The sequence below is a fragment of the Meleagris gallopavo genome, chromosome 16 (assembly GCF_000146605.3).
Source record: "Meleagris gallopavo isolate NT-WF06-2002-E0010 breed Aviagen turkey brand Nicholas breeding stock chromosome 16, Turkey_5.1, whole genome shotgun sequence".
Taxonomy (NCBI): Eukaryota; Metazoa; Chordata; class Aves; order Galliformes; family Phasianidae; genus Meleagris; species Meleagris gallopavo.
In genome coordinates this window covers 10177686-10195092 of record NC_015026.2, presented here as the reverse complement: position 1 = coordinate 10195092, position 17407 = coordinate 10177686, and the positions used below count along the sequence as shown (strand labels likewise).

The 17407-nt window shown below is 40.6% G+C and overlaps 1 protein-coding gene across 2 annotated transcripts; it reads left to right on the top strand.

Annotated features, from left to right (window-relative positions):
* LOC100550202 (IQ domain-containing protein E-like) lies at window positions 1–13452 on the top strand. 2 transcript variants are annotated; one of them, XM_031555871.1, is made up of 8 exons: window positions 1–130; window positions 895–997; window positions 2970–3065; window positions 3890–3913; window positions 4894–5007; window positions 5731–5861; window positions 6544–6656; window positions 9916–13452. In XM_031555871.1, the coding sequence occupies exons 2-8, from the start codon at window positions 965–967 to the stop codon at window positions 10065–10067; spliced, it is 663 nt and encodes a 220-aa protein (XP_031411731.1). In that variant the 5' UTR covers window positions 1–130; window positions 895–964; the 3' UTR covers window positions 10068–13452. The 2 variants fall into 2 exon arrangements, with proteins under 2 accessions (XP_031411731.1, XP_031411732.1); XM_031555872.1 differs by lacking the exon at window positions 3890–3913.
* Window positions 13453–17407: the final 3955 nt, after the last annotated feature.

Genomic DNA, 17407 nt, shown 5'->3' with positions numbered 1-17407 from the left:
CTTAGATTTCCTTACTCCTCTATAGCTTAGACATCAAGCAGTTGCTTCAGGCCAAGGCTGAAGCAGAGCTGGAGCTGCAGAAGTACCAGAATAACAAGGAAGAAAGCACTAAGGACGAGCTGACTTTAAGGTATCATGTCTTGTTTTAGTAGATCTTTAAAGAAATAACACCAAGAAAAAACTCAGGCAAAACCCGTTAAAGAGAATTCTCTTTTGAAGTGAAACACAGTTCATAGATCATATGGACTGCAGGAAGCTGGGAATTAATTTATGTAAACCTCTGATGGATAGATGGGGTAAGTTATCGGGGGAAGAAATCTACAGAGATTTTAGAGAAAGTGAAAGTCTGAGATATACAATAGGAAAAAGAATTAGATTGTAAGAAAAGTGAATGAGGCGAATGGAAAAAGAAAACTGCCATGTTGTACTTGAGAACTTTTTTCAATTTACAAGAAAAACTGTAGTATCTTTACTTTATCTAGAAGTTTCTGCCTTTAGACCATTGCTAATACGTTGGTAATAATCCTGTGCAAATGTAGGGGAGAAAAATAGTGACCTCCTTATTGCTTTGTAAGATGGCACTTTGTTACAGTTTCATATTTGTCAGTCATCATTTCAAATCTACCTGTATTATTAATAGCATCAATTGTACCATTCTAACCTTGGGCCATTTTCTTTAGAATTTTAACCTAAGGCTTTGCTATCGCAACTTGAGAATTGATTGTCCATGTTCTGTTACTGGGAGAGTATGTCTAATGTTAACCTGAGCCCCGTTTTCCACTTTGACATTTAAAATAGCCAAAGTAACCCAATTTTATGAAATAGGTTCAGTCTACTCAAAGCAGGAACAACAGAAAATGTCTAACTATTAATATATTTGCCTTTCAACCATAGCGAGGAAATCCAGAGCCTTACACAGAAAGAAGGGAAATCACAATCAAAATTGGAGGAAGAGGAGAGACAAATGACAGAAGATGCATTAGAGAAGCTTAATAAGGTACAGATAAATGTTTTGTGGGTATTTTTCCTTGCATCTGATATCCTGTGAATTGATCAGATAGTCTAAATAGCTAAATGTTTCTTCTCTTTTCTGACACACTGAGCACACACGGAAGGAAAGGAGGGGGGAAGCAAGAGCAAAAACAGTCCTTTCCAATGATTTTATGCTGACCAGGTGATCATTTAGGGCACTTGTGCTACCTGGTCAGAAAATACTATTTAGCTTTTCTGTTTGGATGGAAGCTGGGCCTTTTTTTTTTTCCCCTGGGAAAGTTTACGAGATGAAGAGCACCAATGGTTATGAAAACAAAGTGTTTTGGGGTTTTCTTTTCTTTTTTTAAGTTCCACTGCTGTTGGGACATGATATTTAAGTAAAAATGGAAGAAAATGCCAACATAATGCAGTAAGCACTTAACCTCCTTGAACTGAAGTGTTTCTGGAGTTAAAGTATTCATAGCATCTCCATTTTGAGTGTTTAGATATCTAATAACTGTGTTTGTGCAGCCATTTGTCCTGGACAGTCTTAAATGGACCTATGTACTCAATTTGTTTTATTCATGAACTAGGAGTGAACTTGGTATCTCAGTAATCTCCCACCCCTGTGCTAAATGTTGTGGCTGATCTGTAGAGATGAATGGGCACTGGCAGAAATGCTTTCAGATATAGGGAGGTCATGTTAATCTCATTCCACTAAAAACCATCTCACAATTATAACTGGAAATTTTGATCACTGGAACTTTAAAATTAAAGTACAGGGTGTACAAAAATATAAATAAAAATGTCCATGAGCTTAAGAGGATGCTATTTTTGATATATAGTGCAGTTCTGTAGGAATTTAAGTTAGATTTTTTGTTAGAGGGTGGTGGATGCTAAATGATGTTTTGAATACCAAATAACTTGAGTTTCTATTTAGAAACAGCCAATGAACAGTCCCTTCCTTCCTCTGCAGACTGTGTGTATTCTTGGCCGGTAACCATCTATTTATTGAAATGTTCCCATTATTTGTAATTATCACTAAGTTCCCACCAATTTTTCATTCTAATGGTAGGTTGTCACTTTTAATATAACATGATCCGTTTGCTAAACGTAAGCCTTTAACTCAGCATTTCAAAGGTTATAAATAAATCCTTTTCAAAGAACAAAGCAGCTTTTTTCAGGGTCTATAAAATCTCTTATTCTTTCACTTGGAATTTTCTAACAACAAATTAGATTAGTGTTTTAAAATTGCTGTTGTAACTTTAGTTTGGCAAGCGAGGTAAGACGATTGGTGTAGGTTTGATATTTAGGGATCAAAAGGATCAGATGGCCAGAGGCTCAATGTACAGCCACATCTCAGGAGAAATATCTGGAAGAAAATCTTGTTTTGCTCTGTTTCTTTGTCTTTTTTCTCTAATTAACTAATTTCTTCAAGACAGAAAAGTAGAGTTGTACTGATTTACACAAGCTCTCAGTCTTGCATGTGTCATGTGATGGCCAGCACATCAGTAAGGTTAAATACAATTTTGGGGTCCCACCTGCCAGCAAGAGACATGAGAGAGCTTCCAGGTTGATTAATATTTGTGTTCCTTGGAGAAGAATTGCAAAATTAGGTACCCTGACCTTTGTTCTCAGTCTGTCAATAATACAAAAATTATTTCTTATCAGCAAAGCATTGATTTTCACTGTGGGAGTTCCTGCTGCTTTAGCGATGCATAGAAATAGAGAAGTACATGTAGATGAAATTCCCATTCCCATATTCTGCTAGCAGCTGAAACAAGGACAGGAATGTGTTTTACAGTAACAGTCATCTGGATTACAGGTTTGAACATGAGCAGTATTCAGAACTAAGATTTTCCTCCTTACCTTCTTTCCACCCTATGGGCAGGCAGAACATTTAAGGACTTTGGTGTCGATTTTTCTGAGTCAGTTGTAACCTATATCCCCTCACAGAATTCTAATTTGCATCATAAGTTAGAGATTCTCCTTCACAGTGTTCACCAGACTGCGAAGTTAAAGATGAGGAAGATTGCAAGAAGGAACAAGCAGCCAAATGTATCCAGAGATGGTGGAGGTTGTACCGAAATAAGGTGAGAGTCTCCAGTTGGGAAGCAGTGAGGTCTGAATCTTAGTCTGGTCTCAGAGTCTGGATAACCTTCCACAGGGCTCCAGGACCTGCAGCAGTGATTCCTTACCATCACCTTCTTGCACCACCCTTTTCAAGTCCTTCCTAATGCTTCTTTTGCCTTTGCTTCCTAGAAGTTTGTTTCTGTTCTGTTCTGAGAAGTGCAGTTTCTACGTGGGGGAATCTGGGTGAGCAGATAAACTAAAGGAGCAGAAGCAGTGCTCCCTTAGTAACATTGCCTCCTTGGATATTCTTCTTATGGCTCCTGCCTTCTGCACCTAGCATTAGCACTGGAGTAGAGCCCAAGCCAACCAACCCAGTGTGCAGCTGATGTGTCCTGCCCCTCTAATATGCCACATTAGAGAAGTCTCTTCTAAGAACTAATGCTGTAGCACCAAGACAAGCTTTCATGAGAATTGTTTGGGGTTTTTTCCTCTTCAATACTGTTGTTAAGCACAGACTTCTCAGTGCTTTGGACCTGTGCTTAGGAAAGCTGCCTAACTTTCCATTTGAGGCTACAGATGAGTGACATAGTAGCTAAAGCCTAGAGTAAGCAGTACTGAGGCCTGAAATCATTGCATTATTTCTTATTATTTCAACTGTTTCTTTTTCTTTTCCTTTTTTTTCCCCAGCAAGCTTTCAAACAAGAGCAAAGTTTGTTAGGCAGTGAAAATAATGAAATGATAAAATATAAGGTGGGATTAAATTCTTTTAAAAGATTACATTATTATTTATTATGTTAAACTTTGAAATGTAATGATCTATGACTTAACGCATTTTCCATTTCAGAAGGAAGAAATTGCTCTGGATGAGGTGAGTATGTTTATGATACCCAACAAAACAGTGAATCACATGTAACCTGTATAAAAGCATAACCCAATATTTTATTTAAATTATCTTTAAAGAGGTTTTATTGTGATGAGCTGTTGTTCAAAGGCCATCTTTGTAATTCAGGCTGGCTCATGATCCACCTTGCAACATCCTGATTTTGTTTGATATATCTTTTCAAAGTGTTCACCATTCAATCTCAAATTTTCTGTATGTTTTTCATTTTCACTGTGATGAATCTTCAGAAGAATTTCAAGTAGGATTTTGAAGCCTTTCCTAAAGAGAAATGTTGCTGAGTGTTCTTCAGAAATTGAGTTTGTTTGACAATTTTGTCACTTAATAAATGCTTTGCATACAGGATTTGATTAAACTTTTTTCAAATCACACAGCATAGCATCTTACACTTGTTTCTTACAGAAAATGAAATCCTACTTTCAGAAGTTAGAACAAATTCTAATTATGTGACAGAAGCATGTATTATATCTAGATTAGAATCTAGTAAAATATTTGAGCAGAGAGGAAAGACTGCTGCATTCAGCACAATCACTGCAATGGTTCGCCAGGCTTTGCTTGATTTCTGATCATACCAGAGCATCAGAGAGCCTGCTGGCTAGCCAGAATCTAATAAGAGAGTGGGATAATATTTCTCTATGTGTGAAATATAGGTTAGCACTGACAGCTGGAATGTAATTGCATTTGATAGGATCAGTGATGAACAACTTTTAGTCTGAGTTTAAACCATGGGTTGTTTTATTCCTCACATGTTGGGTATTCTCTGGATTGTATCAGAGTGTCTGTGAAGTAGGTGTGTGAGATCCCTTCGACATATAAAAATGTCAGGACATCACTGTCCACTGCAAAGGGAAAAGCTATTTTGTGTATGTGCCTCTGTGCTTGGGACTCGTTTTAATTTATAGCTGCCATCTTTCAAGGGAGTTACCATTTCCTTTTCTTCTCAATACTAGGCAGTTGTTGTGCTTCAGGCAGCTTTCAGAGGACATCTGGCTCGACAGAAGCTGCTACTGAGTAGTGGGCTGCATGGTGCCCAACCTTACAACAGGCAAAGCCCTGGAAGAAAGGTAACTTCAGGGGCAAATGGTTATCCATTTATATCATTAATTTCACTTTACTTTGTACTGTACTTCCACATTTAATTCTCTGTGTCACCCAGTAGAGTGATCTTAATGCACTGGTTGGCAGCACCACTGTACTTTCAGAAAGATATCAAGTTCATTCCCTGGCATTCCTTTCTGACTTCTTTAGTTCACAATTTTTCTTAGAAATAAAGCTGTAATTCCTCTGCATTATAGTCTGTAACTGTTCCTTACCAGTTAAGCATTTTTTTCTTTAAGTCGTTTGCCAGCTTATGTGAGCATCCTTTGCACCTTTAGCATGCTAAAATTAATTCTCCATTCGTGCTGTCCATGTGGTTGCACTTGTCAGTTTTAAGCAAATAGGTCAGTTGTAGCAGAACTGAATAGTTCATGAAGGTTGCCTTACCTCTTTTGGCTTCTGGATGGTTTCATGTCTGAGGTATAAATGAACTTCAGAACTCTATAAGCCTTACCTTGCAAATATCTAACAATTCATTAATTGAATATGAATACTTCAAAACTTGTAGGGTGATCAGGTTTGCATTCCTACTGATTTAGTCTTATAGAACCTTTAAGACTGCAGACCAAAAGATAGAAGTGTTTGCTCCACTGCTGTTTTCACAATCAGGAATAAAATTGACAAAGCTTCTGTCACGTTTCTGTGCAATTTGTAAAAGGTCAGTTCTCTTTGATCTGATTACTCTGCAGAACTCATGTGTGCCTCAAGTGTCAAACTCCTTGAGCTCATTTTCTCTCTGCAAGGAAAAAGAGAAGATTGTGACATTCATCCAGTCCGTTTTCAGGGCTCACTTAACACGTACAGCACTGCTTGAGGAAAGGTAAGTGATGAATAGATTTTTCTGCAGTGTAGTAGCAAAATTGTTTTTACTACAGAGGGGGGGGTAATTTTTTTGTGTAGGATTTTAGCGTGGGTGCCTTGGCACAGGAGAAAGAGAGCATTGTTCAAACACACAAGATAGCTTTCTCATGGGTATGCAACAGAAGAGTTTCTTGTTGCAGTCTTCCTACATCCTGCTGCATGTTCTCTTCCTTAGGGATGAGGGAAAGTAGAAGAAAATAATTACTCTTTGGAAAAAAAAAATACAGTTGCTATCAAACTCATTGCTGCTACACTAGCTTAAAATTGAGTGAAGCTCTGACACGTGATAGTTAAATGTTATGTGGAAGAAGAACAGGAAGGAGCTAGAATATGATCTTGCATGAAGTCTACTCAGCTCAGGAAGAACTCAGTGATTTGCTTACTACATAGGTTTATGGTGGCTCTGGCTTGAAAAAATACTTCCTTTTTCTCCAGGGTTTACTGCACCAGAAGCCATTAGTGCTGACTGCTGTGGTTACAGTGAGAGTTACTTAATTGTCACCTCATGTGAGTGACTGTGCTCGCTTCCATAAGTGATAAACTTTGATGCTAGTAATACAAGAAACTGTCCTGTATGCGTTCTGACAACAGATTGGTGTTCCTGTTCTGTACCTCGTGCTATGCATTGTGTATTTTTGCAGGCTCTCTGTGTCTAGCACAAGTGAGAAAACAGATTCTGCTATCTGCAGTACAGAGAACAAACCAGTCCCAGCAGCACTCCAGAGAACTTCAACCAGCATGTCATCTCTTCCTGGTAATCTTATTTCCCTCTGTGCTCAAAAGCATGTGGAATTTGAGCAAATGTGTGCTTAATTTTACAGAGAACTCCTGCAAATGCATACACATGTTCATATGCATACTTGCACTTTGTGTGCATGTATTCTTTTATACAAGCAAGTGCAGTCCCTCCAATAAAGACTATAAGTTCTGACAATACCACTTCCACTTTCTCCATGGTACTTCACCTGCTTGCTGCCACTTCACATTGGAAGGTCTCTGTGGGGAGAATGGTAATTATTTAATATTTACCAACGTAGCTGTTGTATGGTATTCTCCACCATGTTTTGGACCTGTAGACAAGTCAGCCGTGTCTATTATGTCATGTTTCCTCAGCAGTCTTCATTTCCTGCAGTAAGGAGAAAAAAAATGAAGTTGTGGATAACCTTTCCAGCTGGTACCACAGTGGTGCAAACTGGGAAAATGTCTTTTCTTTTCTCATGGCTGATCTACAATTTGGTTTCCTTCTTGAATTCTACTTGCTGCTTCTGAGGACATAAAACTAAAGCCAGAAGTGCTTCTAAGAGAATGTTAGAAGTACTGAGCAAGGAAGGCAAAACAATGATGCAGAAAGAAAAGCTGTAGACACACAGCTTCAAAGGACAACAAACAGAAAAAGCTAGCTCTATCCTGAACAGGAGATTTTATGGACCCCAGTTGGAGAAAAAAAGAGCAGCTTTGAAGGTGACCTGAGAAACACTGACTTATTTTTGTTGGTGAAAAGCTGACACTCCCTGCAGACTTTCTGAGAATCAGAGCATGGTTTAAGTCAGCTCAGGCTGTTTCTGTAAGATATGAGATGGAGCATAAGCCAGATTTGCTAGGGCTGTGAATACAAAGATTACCCTGCAGTGGAGGAGAAACTATATAAGAAAACTTTACTGTATACCATATTCAAAAGCACATTCTACTACTTTTGAAGGGGTCAGTAATACTTGGTTCTGAAGATATTTTAGTTTTGAGTGATTTTAGTTATGTCTAGAGACAGCATCCAGAAAAGAAATCCCACAGCCTCCCATTTTGCCTGGGCTGTACTGCTTTAGTAACTTCAAGTTTACTGAAAGACTGATATCTGTCCTTCCTAGCTTATGACTGATGTGAAAATGTGCTAGTGAAATTGGCTTTTGGAGTAATGCACTTCACTGGTCATTCTGTATTTTGGAAAGCAGAGAAGACAAGGAGCTTGTTTAACAGCTGAGTGATTTAAAGCAATCAAATTCCTTTGGCTTTAAATCATGCAGCTGTTGAACAAGCTCTTGCTTCATTCGTTCCAAGGTCAAACTCGTGTTTTGTGACCTTTCAATCTTTCAAAGATCTTAAACTTTCTATGAAAATACACATTGCAATAAGTCATTTAATTTCACAAGCCTTTTGGCATTATTTTGAGAGGAATGGAGAAGATGAAAGTGTGTTTTAAAGAGGCTTATATATGGGCTAGAATAAATTACATTGTTTTCATCAGTTTAGGTATGTCTGTTTTCTTTAGAGGAATAAAATCTACCACAAGTGTTGCAGCATTCAGCGCTGCTTTGCTTTGCTTTGCTTACAAACGTGGATATTACTTGAAGGTTTGTAGCCATTTCTTTGCTTCCCGTGAAGTGGAACAGATGATAACAATTCGGTCTAAAATTTAGGCTTTGTTTCTTTCTGTCAGGGGAGTGATAGAAAGGAAGAGAACGTTCTGAATATGCACAGCAATCTTGAGTAAGCATTGATCTTCACATATTACTCGCTGCTCTGGGTGCAACTGTTAAATTATCTGAAGCATTTTCAAAATCATAATGAATTTACATATAGTTGTTTCACTAGTGTGCTTAGCCATTCACAAGACAAAAATATTGTTGTCATTTTGAAGTGTATTCAACTGAAGATGAGGGCAATAAAATCTCAGTCTTCAAGAACAGGATATAATCTTGAATGATTTGGTCAATATTAAGCCCTTTCATATATGATGTTTGTTGGTGGCATTGCATCTTCTAGTTACTGTGCTTGCTTCCAAAAGTTCTCCTTCCTTATCCCTATCACAAGCACTCATAAATCTTTCTGAAAAATTCTCTTATTCTTTGCTGACTGATACAGAGAGGAATTTCACTTAACTAGAAAGTCATGCGTTTTTTTGCTTCTGTAGGTTGAGGTCAACGTGATGGCCTCCTGCATTCCTTGTTTTCATTCACAGACTCTCTGCCTGTCACCCTTTTTCTATTTTGGGCTTGTTGCAGTCCCCTTTTCTTTATTCCACATTCCAATTGCTGTGTATGCCTCTTCCATACCAGCAGTTTTCTTCGTCAGGACCCTCTCATTTCACCATAACAGCCATGGAACATCAGTTCTTCTCCCTAAGGAAGGTTCCCTGTGTGCCCTCTGCTTTCTAGTCCAGTGTCAAACTCTCAGTGCATCGCCTCTTACTTGCATGTTTCCTTTTTCTACCACAGGTCATCTTGATTTGTTTCTTTTCCTCTAGGAGAGAGTCTTTTTTTCAGAGAACCGACACTTGAAGCCGAAAAATAAGTGGAGCTGAGGGCAGGGTATTGAGCTAGAAGATCTTAATAGCTGTCATCATTAAGTTAATAAATTTCTTGCACAGGGGTTAGAATCTGCTGGTTCTGCTTGTCAGATGTAAAGGGCCTCATGTATCAGTTTTCTTTCCAATTTTTACTGGAACCAGGGTTCTATTTGTTTATGCCCTGAACATTTCTTTAAATTGCAATTGCTGAGATGCATAGAACCAGTAAAACTTTGTGTCATTAAGTAAAGTATAACAGCATGTGAATATATGTAGTGGTTTGTAGATAGATGAATGAAAGACATTGTCACTATCATATTTCTCACCCATTTCCCTTCTCTCTATTTATATCTGACTGAAGTTCTCATTATGACCTTTCTGCTTAGCTTAAGCTTGCTTGGATCATTTTTTCCTTTTCTGACCATCTAATAAATATTTATTTTTATGACCTGGTTTCAGTATCACGTTGCTTTACTTTGTGGTGTGTAACCGCTTGCAAAGATTTAAAGACAACAAGACAAATCACGTGTGGTCAGTGTGTCAACTTAGTGCTTGGCATGCACGTTCCTTCATTAAAACAGAACAGGAATAGTTACATGCAGGAAAAGATAGATGAGAGATATTCATAACTGCAGGTAATTCTGGATACTCGATGGCTCAGAGAATATTACCCTTCCCACAAGGGCTTGTTTTTGTCACTGCTCTTTATTGCTGCCCTTGTTTCCTTTTGCAGTTGTTTCGGCCGGGTCTTGTGAGAAGCAGCTGCAGCCCACTCTGTCTCTGTCTGTGGATGAAGCTCACTCGGACGATTCAGATGATATTGTAATTGTCTCTCCATCGTTGAGGATGAAGAAAACCTCCACCCACTTCTTTAATGGGCTCTGATCTTGAATTGTTTGGTTTGCAGACAAAGGTATTTCCACCGAGGTAAAGCGTATCAAAGATGAACAAAGGGGGAATGTGAGCCTGCAGTTGTCTGCTTTTTTCCAGCTGTGGATAAATACTTGTTTGATAAGTCATCTCTGCAGATATATGGCTACAAGCTGCTGACTGTCTGTTATCCTTAGCCTTGTGGTACAAAGAGAGAGTTTGGGTTTTAACAGTACTGCACCAAAACAGTTGAATTTGTGAGACAGAAGTTGAAATTGACAAATTTAAACGAAAGCAGCAAGGGCTTGAGATATTTCATAGAATCATAGATTTGTTTGAGTTGGAAGGGAGCTTTAAAGGCCATCTAGTCCAACTGCCCTGCAAAGACCAGGGACATCTACAGTTCTACCAGGTGCTCAGAGCATTTTGTGTCAAAGAAAGTCTTTCAAGTTGACCAAGATACCTTTTTAAATTGGGAAGTGAAAAATGACTTAGCCTCAGTTTTCAGCCTGTGTATGCAAAGGGGAACAGCTTGTATTTGCTATGAGGTCCTCTCTGTTTAAAAATTCTACTGTCGCATTTTAATTTGTATTTTTATATACTACACATTTACAGTCTATGCAGATGTGTAAAGTCTTTTTAGCAAATCACTTCTGTCATAGTACTGCTCTAGGTCTACTGCATCTGCACACAGTTTTCTTATTTATTGCTTTTTCCCAGTGTGTTTGCTATGGTATATATTGTACTACTTTGTATGTGATCACGTAAATGCCTCTATTTGTATTTGTCAGAGAAGGGGTGTAATAGTAGGGATGTCCTTGTGACTAGTTTTTGCTTGTGATATGCTTACATATCACAAATGCAAGTGGATTGTGCACACGTTAGAGATGACACTGCAAACATTTGACGTAGAAGATATGATACTGTATGTCCTGTTTCAGCTTATATCTCTGGATTGCCTGAAACTCCCACCTAGCTGGATTGCTCATACACTGAGCACTAAGGGGTTTTAAGTTTAATGTTTTTTTGCTGTAGATCTCTCCTCTCAGCACTACCTTTGTGTGTGTGTGTGCACGTTAGCAGTATACACTGCAAATGCACCCTCAGTCCATTCACAGGCAGGGAGAAGGGTCACAGCCATCTCCTGTCATTAGCTATGAGGCTTAGTCTGGAAAGCATGGCACTGTGCACTCTGTTCTGAGGGATTTGCATGGGGATGGGTAAAATATCTTGTAGCCTGAACAGAAGCAGGATAAGCAGTTGACTTACAGATGTCAAGACACCCAGAAATAATAACACCAATAGACATTATCTTTACCAGACTTCATGAAGGGAACAATGACATAATGGGCCGTGGAGAACATGGTCAGAGGAGTCTTTCTAGATCTTTTACACAAACTGTACCTCTTCTTGACTGGAAGGAGGACGTTATGTTCCAGGCTATCATTGCAACATCCTCCAAAGGCATTAAAATGCATTCTGTTTTGTTTTGTAAAAGGTGAATCAGGTAAATTATGTGATATTTACTGAAAGGAGAATTTATTTTACGAACACACAGTAAAGTCTTTGTGGAGACCCTAGTGGTTTCTTTGTCATCAAGGAGTAATAAAATCTCCTGTAAACAGAAAGCACACTCTTAAATAGAAGATTTTTATCACCTTTTCCCTCTTCTTTTTTAAATTAAAAATCAGTCGCTGCTGTTTTGCAGAATACTAATAACTCAGAGCTGTCTCAGTTCTCTGATTTCAATGAAGCACTATCTGTGCTTATCATAGTTCATGCCAGTACTTGCAGCCAAAGAGGAAACTGGATGGCTGCAGCACAATGCAGCTGATTTCATTTAATCCCAGCAGTAGAAATGCCGCCTTTGCTTTTTCCAAAGGCAGTTTTGAGAGCTCTCCATACCCAAAGCAGACTGAAGAATGTCATTTATACTCAAGTTGGGTAAATTTTTCCTGCTGGTACTTCGGTCATATGACTGCTATCTGCAGAAAGGATGAAAAAAGGCATATAAAATAAAAGAATAAAAGGGATAAAATCCTCTTGGGAGAAGCCTATGCCTATTTCTCTCTACTGCTGAAAGTTGTGTTATTTAAAAAAAAAAAAGAAAAAAAAGTCATTTTGTCATTTTGCTAAACAGAAGCAGATCTGTATTGAGTTTCTTATGTATAATGTTTCAAGTCTGTAACTGTGCCTGTCATGGATACCTCCAGAGAGAGAGTAACTAGAGCTGAGGACTGACACATTAAGGAGAAAATACGTAGTGTGTGTCAGGACCGAGTCTGCTATAAAGTACCCACCTAACTGTTACCCTCCAGGGAAATGCTTGGACAGCAAATTTAATGAAGTTGACATTCAATTTATTGTGCCATAATAAAGAACCAATATGAAAGTCTCAGGAAATAGACACAGAGTAGAAAGACTTCTGTCTTAACTGAGCGTATGACCAGCAGCAGTGCTGTTGATAGCTGAACTCCAGGATGAAGGGGAGACGGTCACTTTGTGTGACCCAAAGTCACCAAAGGAAGTGTGAAAAGGAGCAAATGTCTTCTGGGGTGAATGAGCTTCATAAATTGAAGTCTGCAGTCTGATAGCCATAACAAATGTGATGCTTCCTTTGAGCACGCTTCAAACTCATAATTCTGAAAGATAACAACACGGTCACAGCATATGAATGTTTGGTGTATGCTAGAAAGAGAAACCTCCACAGTGTGAGTAGCCTGTAGATCTGGGAAGAGGCATGGAGCAGTAAAGGAAGAAAATGTGTTTTTCAAAGGAAATGGGGCATTTTTCCTTTTCTCTGCTCAACAGGGAGCTAAGGACAGTGAACATCTATGTGGCTCAAACCTCTCAAGATAGGGCCAGTACAGACATTACATGTCTGAAAAACATTATCTGCAGAGAGCACCGGGAACCTTGCAGGGGCATCAAGGTCCTGAATTCAACTTAAACTCCACTGTAACCTCCCTAATAGCACACTTTCCATTCTGACGCCATGCCAGTTCTGCATGGGATAATGTTGCCTACTTAAAACCCTTTACAGTTTGCTGTACTCTTTGCAGGTAGTGAACATGTGTGAATATAGAGATCTTTCACATGATTTGATCTCTTTCTGTCCTTAAGTGCCTATGCCTGTAAATATTTTACTGAGGCATTAAAACCTGAAAGATGTAATATTTCCTACATAGCTATGCAAATAATTCCTAGACAGGCAGCTTTTTATACAGATGAAATGGAAAGTTTATTCATCTTGGCATATCAGAAAGCCATCGTTTGTATGATTGTTTTAATAATTGGAACTGTGCAAGTTACCTTGAGATCTTTTGAAAAGCTAAAACAGTTGCAGTGTATTTTCTCCTGACTGTTGAACTTTCTAATAAAGCCCAAGTTTGTAAATTAATTGTTCATGCTTCCCTGCTTCAGCTGTATTTGCATTACCTCTGTGACCTCTTCAGCTTGCTCCTGTTGTTTTCACTTCGCACCTAGGCTGACTTTTTACTTTGTGCTGTTTTACTGAGCCTGGTCTCCTTCATTCTGCAAGACAAGCAACGAGGCCAGTAAAAAATTAGCTCTTAAACATGTGGGGTGTGAGTTTCTTCGTTAGTATAAATTCCAGATCCTGCTGCCAGTAGGGTGAATGGAAGCCTGGCACTATTGACAACAGTGGTGGGCTTTTGCTTTCAGTCTTGTTTCTGGTGTTCTGTTCAAAAAGAGAAATCCTGTCAAGTGGTTCTGCTGTGCCATCCCTCAAATACGTGGCTTTGAGCCGAGTACAGCAAGTCTCGTGTGTGCGGTTCATCTGCTGTGCTGCTCGCTTGTTAGTTGCAACAGTCACAGGGTGAAATCTGGATAAATAATTTGCCAGAAAGAAAAAAAGACAAAACCAGATGTGCGTAAAGCACATTTGTTCTTACTTACTTGGCCTTTAGCATTCATTCTGCCCTCATTGTGCTTGAAGGAGTAGCCTTGAACAGCAAACGTTGCTGTATTCCTGTTAATGATGCTCTGCTGTATTCTGCTGATTAAGCCGTACCCTGCTCCTCTTGCCCTTTCCACTCTGGCTTTCCTATTGACTTAAAATCTGAGGTCACGTCTTCGTGCATCTTTTCTGATCCCCAGGAAATGTTCCTGTTGTTCCCCTTACAAACAGAACTTCCCTCTCCAGGTGACGCTCAGGCTGTAGCAGCTCCTCCACCATTGGGAAGATTTTTGCCAGCCTGCCTCAAAACCACTGCACACTGGATACCACAAAAGCCCCATGAGGGCTTCCGTTCTTGGCAGTACAAACAGATTTGTCATGAAATCCTGATGCTCAAAGTGATGGGGAAGGAACCAGGAGGGCTGTGGTGCTCTGTGACACACTGCCTTACCTCCTTGCTGTCAGCCATGCAGTATCACGCCTGCACTTCACCCCTCTGCCCCTCTCCCTCTGTCAGCTCAGCAGTGATGCTCTGCTTTGGTGGTGTAGCAGAGCTTGAAAGTCTTTCCTGCAATATGAATCTAGAAATGAAATATTGTAAAATCTGTCGTCTGGTAATAGCACAGCTATAAAAGAAGCTATGCTTAAATGGCCTCTAGTTATATACACAGAAAATTAAAGCAGCCTTACATAAACTTGGGAGTTGATCATGAATGCCTGCAATACAGGTTATAACATCCTGTCCAAACATCAGCTTAGGATGAAGCAGTCATCCTTACTGGTGTCTTACACAAGGAATGGCAGAGCCTATTTGTCCAACCTGGAATTTTTTCCTTAGCAGACACTCCAGAATTCATGCAAGGAATTGGCAGTTCTCTTCCTCCTCTCGGCGGATATTCAATAGCCGAGCACAGCTTTTCTGTGCTAGCAAACCTTTATTATCATACAAAATGTACCAGAATGTTATGTAGAAGTATCTTAAATAATTAAACAGAAACGACGACTGACAAAACAAACGAACAAAGTGCAATTTGAGCTGTGTTATTCTTTCCTTTTTATATTCACTTATTTGCTAATTTGCTGAACTTACTGAACTGCACCGGGTCTCGCTGTGATTAGAGGGAATTTGCCAAGTTCCTTTGTAATTGTTTCTTTGCAATTAACTAAATAATAGAATGTTCTGCGTGCAGCTCTCTGGGGAAAGGAAAGGAGCGGGCAGGTGCTTTTGCAATAGGATTTCCATATCTCCCACCCATTTCCCTGGATCTCACACTGGTAGAAGATGAGGGAAGGAGAGCACTGCCTCAGGGCTGGGAATGACAGAATTAACCTTTTCGTGCCATTTCTTTCATTTGTCTAATGTTTTATGTAGGCCCCACTTGTGGCTATTTGTTAGCACCCACAAAGGCCTACCCATCCACCTGCTGGCTCTGGCACTTTTAAATCCATTATTGTTGGCTAAAGGCTTTCCTAACACGTGCCAGGGCTGCCAGTCAGGAGGTTCCTAGCTTCGTGGTATATTAAAATTGGCATTACCTCATCACGGAGTGAATAAAAAGAGCCATGGGTGTGGGATGGTTGTTGCTAAAGGCACTCCGGTTGCACAGGGAGGAGCATCTGAAGTCAGGAGCTTTTGAGGAGTGAAAAAGAGATATTTTCTATGAATATTTTCTCAGACTGTGGCCTCAGGGGCAGCTGGGGGCCATATTGCTGGTTTTGTCCATCCTTCTATCTTCATTGCCTTTAATTTTGAACACATCTGTGTATTTTATCCAGAGATTCGTTAGCAGAGCCGCTGCCAAAGCAAGTTAGCAAACACCGATGTGGCTCTTTGGGTCACTTTGCAGCAGGGTTACCATTTAGCAAGCTGACATTTGCAGTTTGCTTTGGTTGATTGTAGAACTGTTTTCTGTGCAAGGGTGACTTGCTGTTAGCTCTTGTTTCTGGTCTGTCACAGCTGTGCCTCATTTATCCATTTTGCTTTGGCAAAACAAGAGAGTACCTATTTGTGCTGGGAGGGAAAAGGCTGCTGGAATCATGGGAGCCTTGCTACGTGGTGTGTTGTCATGTAATCAAGGATTGCCTGAATGGCATCAAATGAGAGATAGGAGACATCTAAGAAAGGCAAGCAGCGCTTCCTGACGTGGTACAGCAGGCTGCTGTGCCCCACCATGCAGAGCATGGCCAGAGTTGGATTCTTCCTTTGTCTTTTACTCCCAGTTTGCCAAATTTATTTTTAGATTTTCCCACATCATTATCAATAATTGTGGGATAGAAATTAAAACTGTTGATGCTCCTGTTTCTCCCCAGTCCTCATTCTGCTCTAATGTAATCCAGCTGCCTCTGCAATGAATGGCAGTGAGGGACATGCAGGGGGTGCTGCGAGGTGGCTCCCATCCCTGCTTACCCCCACCCCATGCAGGGCCTCATCCTGCCGCTGCTGCTGACACCCCTGTTAATGGCATCCAGCTTTCTCTGCAATTCGTCCCGAAACATTTCGTTCAGTTTGATTTACATCAGCAGTGTCAAATGGGATCTCCGTGTTGAATGGCTATTGCATCTGCTTTTATTCCACGTCCATCACATGGCTCACAAAGGCACTTGGATGCATGGCCTGATGGGGAGTTTCCATCCAGAGCCCCCTGGCAGCAGCAACATCTGCAGCACAGATTCCACCCCAAAGCACTTTAACACTGAACTGCTTAAACTGTGGCATCGGTGGCTGACCCAGAGATCTCATGGTGGTCTCAGCTCCTTGTCTTAGGGTCGTTTGAACTGGGGGTGAGATATTGCAGACCATAAAATAATTCCCTCATCTTGGCAGACACTGTGAAAAAGGAAAAAAAAAAAAGAACAGAAAATGTGCTGTTGTTCTGCTGTCCTGCTGCAGAAGGCCGGAGGAGTGGAGGTGCTCCATCTTGTACCCCTGTGTATCTCATACTTGTGCACACAGCGCTGTGAGCTCAGATGTGGGACCTGGTGCTCTTTGTGAGCGGTAAGATTTCACTTATTAACAACACCCATTTGAAAATCCTGCCCCGGTCAAGAACTCTTACAGTGGTGGTAATGCCGCACTGTGGGGCTCGGAGCTGTCAGCTCGGTGACCCACAGGTCCACATCTTGCGAGTTACTGAAGCAGTGCCACTTTTGTGTTGGGGGCTGCGAGGCCAAACCTGTGTCTGAATTGTGCACCGCGGTGAGCTCGGTGTGATGGGGCGTGCTAGGAAACCGCATGAGGAGCCTCTAGACACCTCGGGGCTGAAAATTCCCGTCCGTTTTTGGAAAAAGGGAGAACACGCTCGTGTTTGGACGCTCAGGACGCCAACGTCGAAGCACGCTGCACAAACGCCCGGTGCGGAGGCACGCCGAGCCCTCAGCTCAGCACCTCCCCGCTCGGCGGAGCGCGGCGCTGCCCGAAGGTCCGCATCCGCGCGTC

Coding starts and splice junctions, on each gene's coding strand:
- LOC100550202 (XM_031555871.1), top strand. CDS start 965: ATGACAGAAGATGCATTAGAGAAGCTTAATAAG. Junction 998..2,969: donor CATTAGAGAAGCTTAATAAG/GTACAGATAAAT, acceptor TCTCCTTCACAG/TGTTCACCAGACTGCGAAGT. Junction 3,066..3,889: donor GGAGGTTGTACCGAAATAAG/GTGAGAGTCTCC, acceptor TTTCCATTTCAG/AAGGAAGAAATTGCTCTGGA.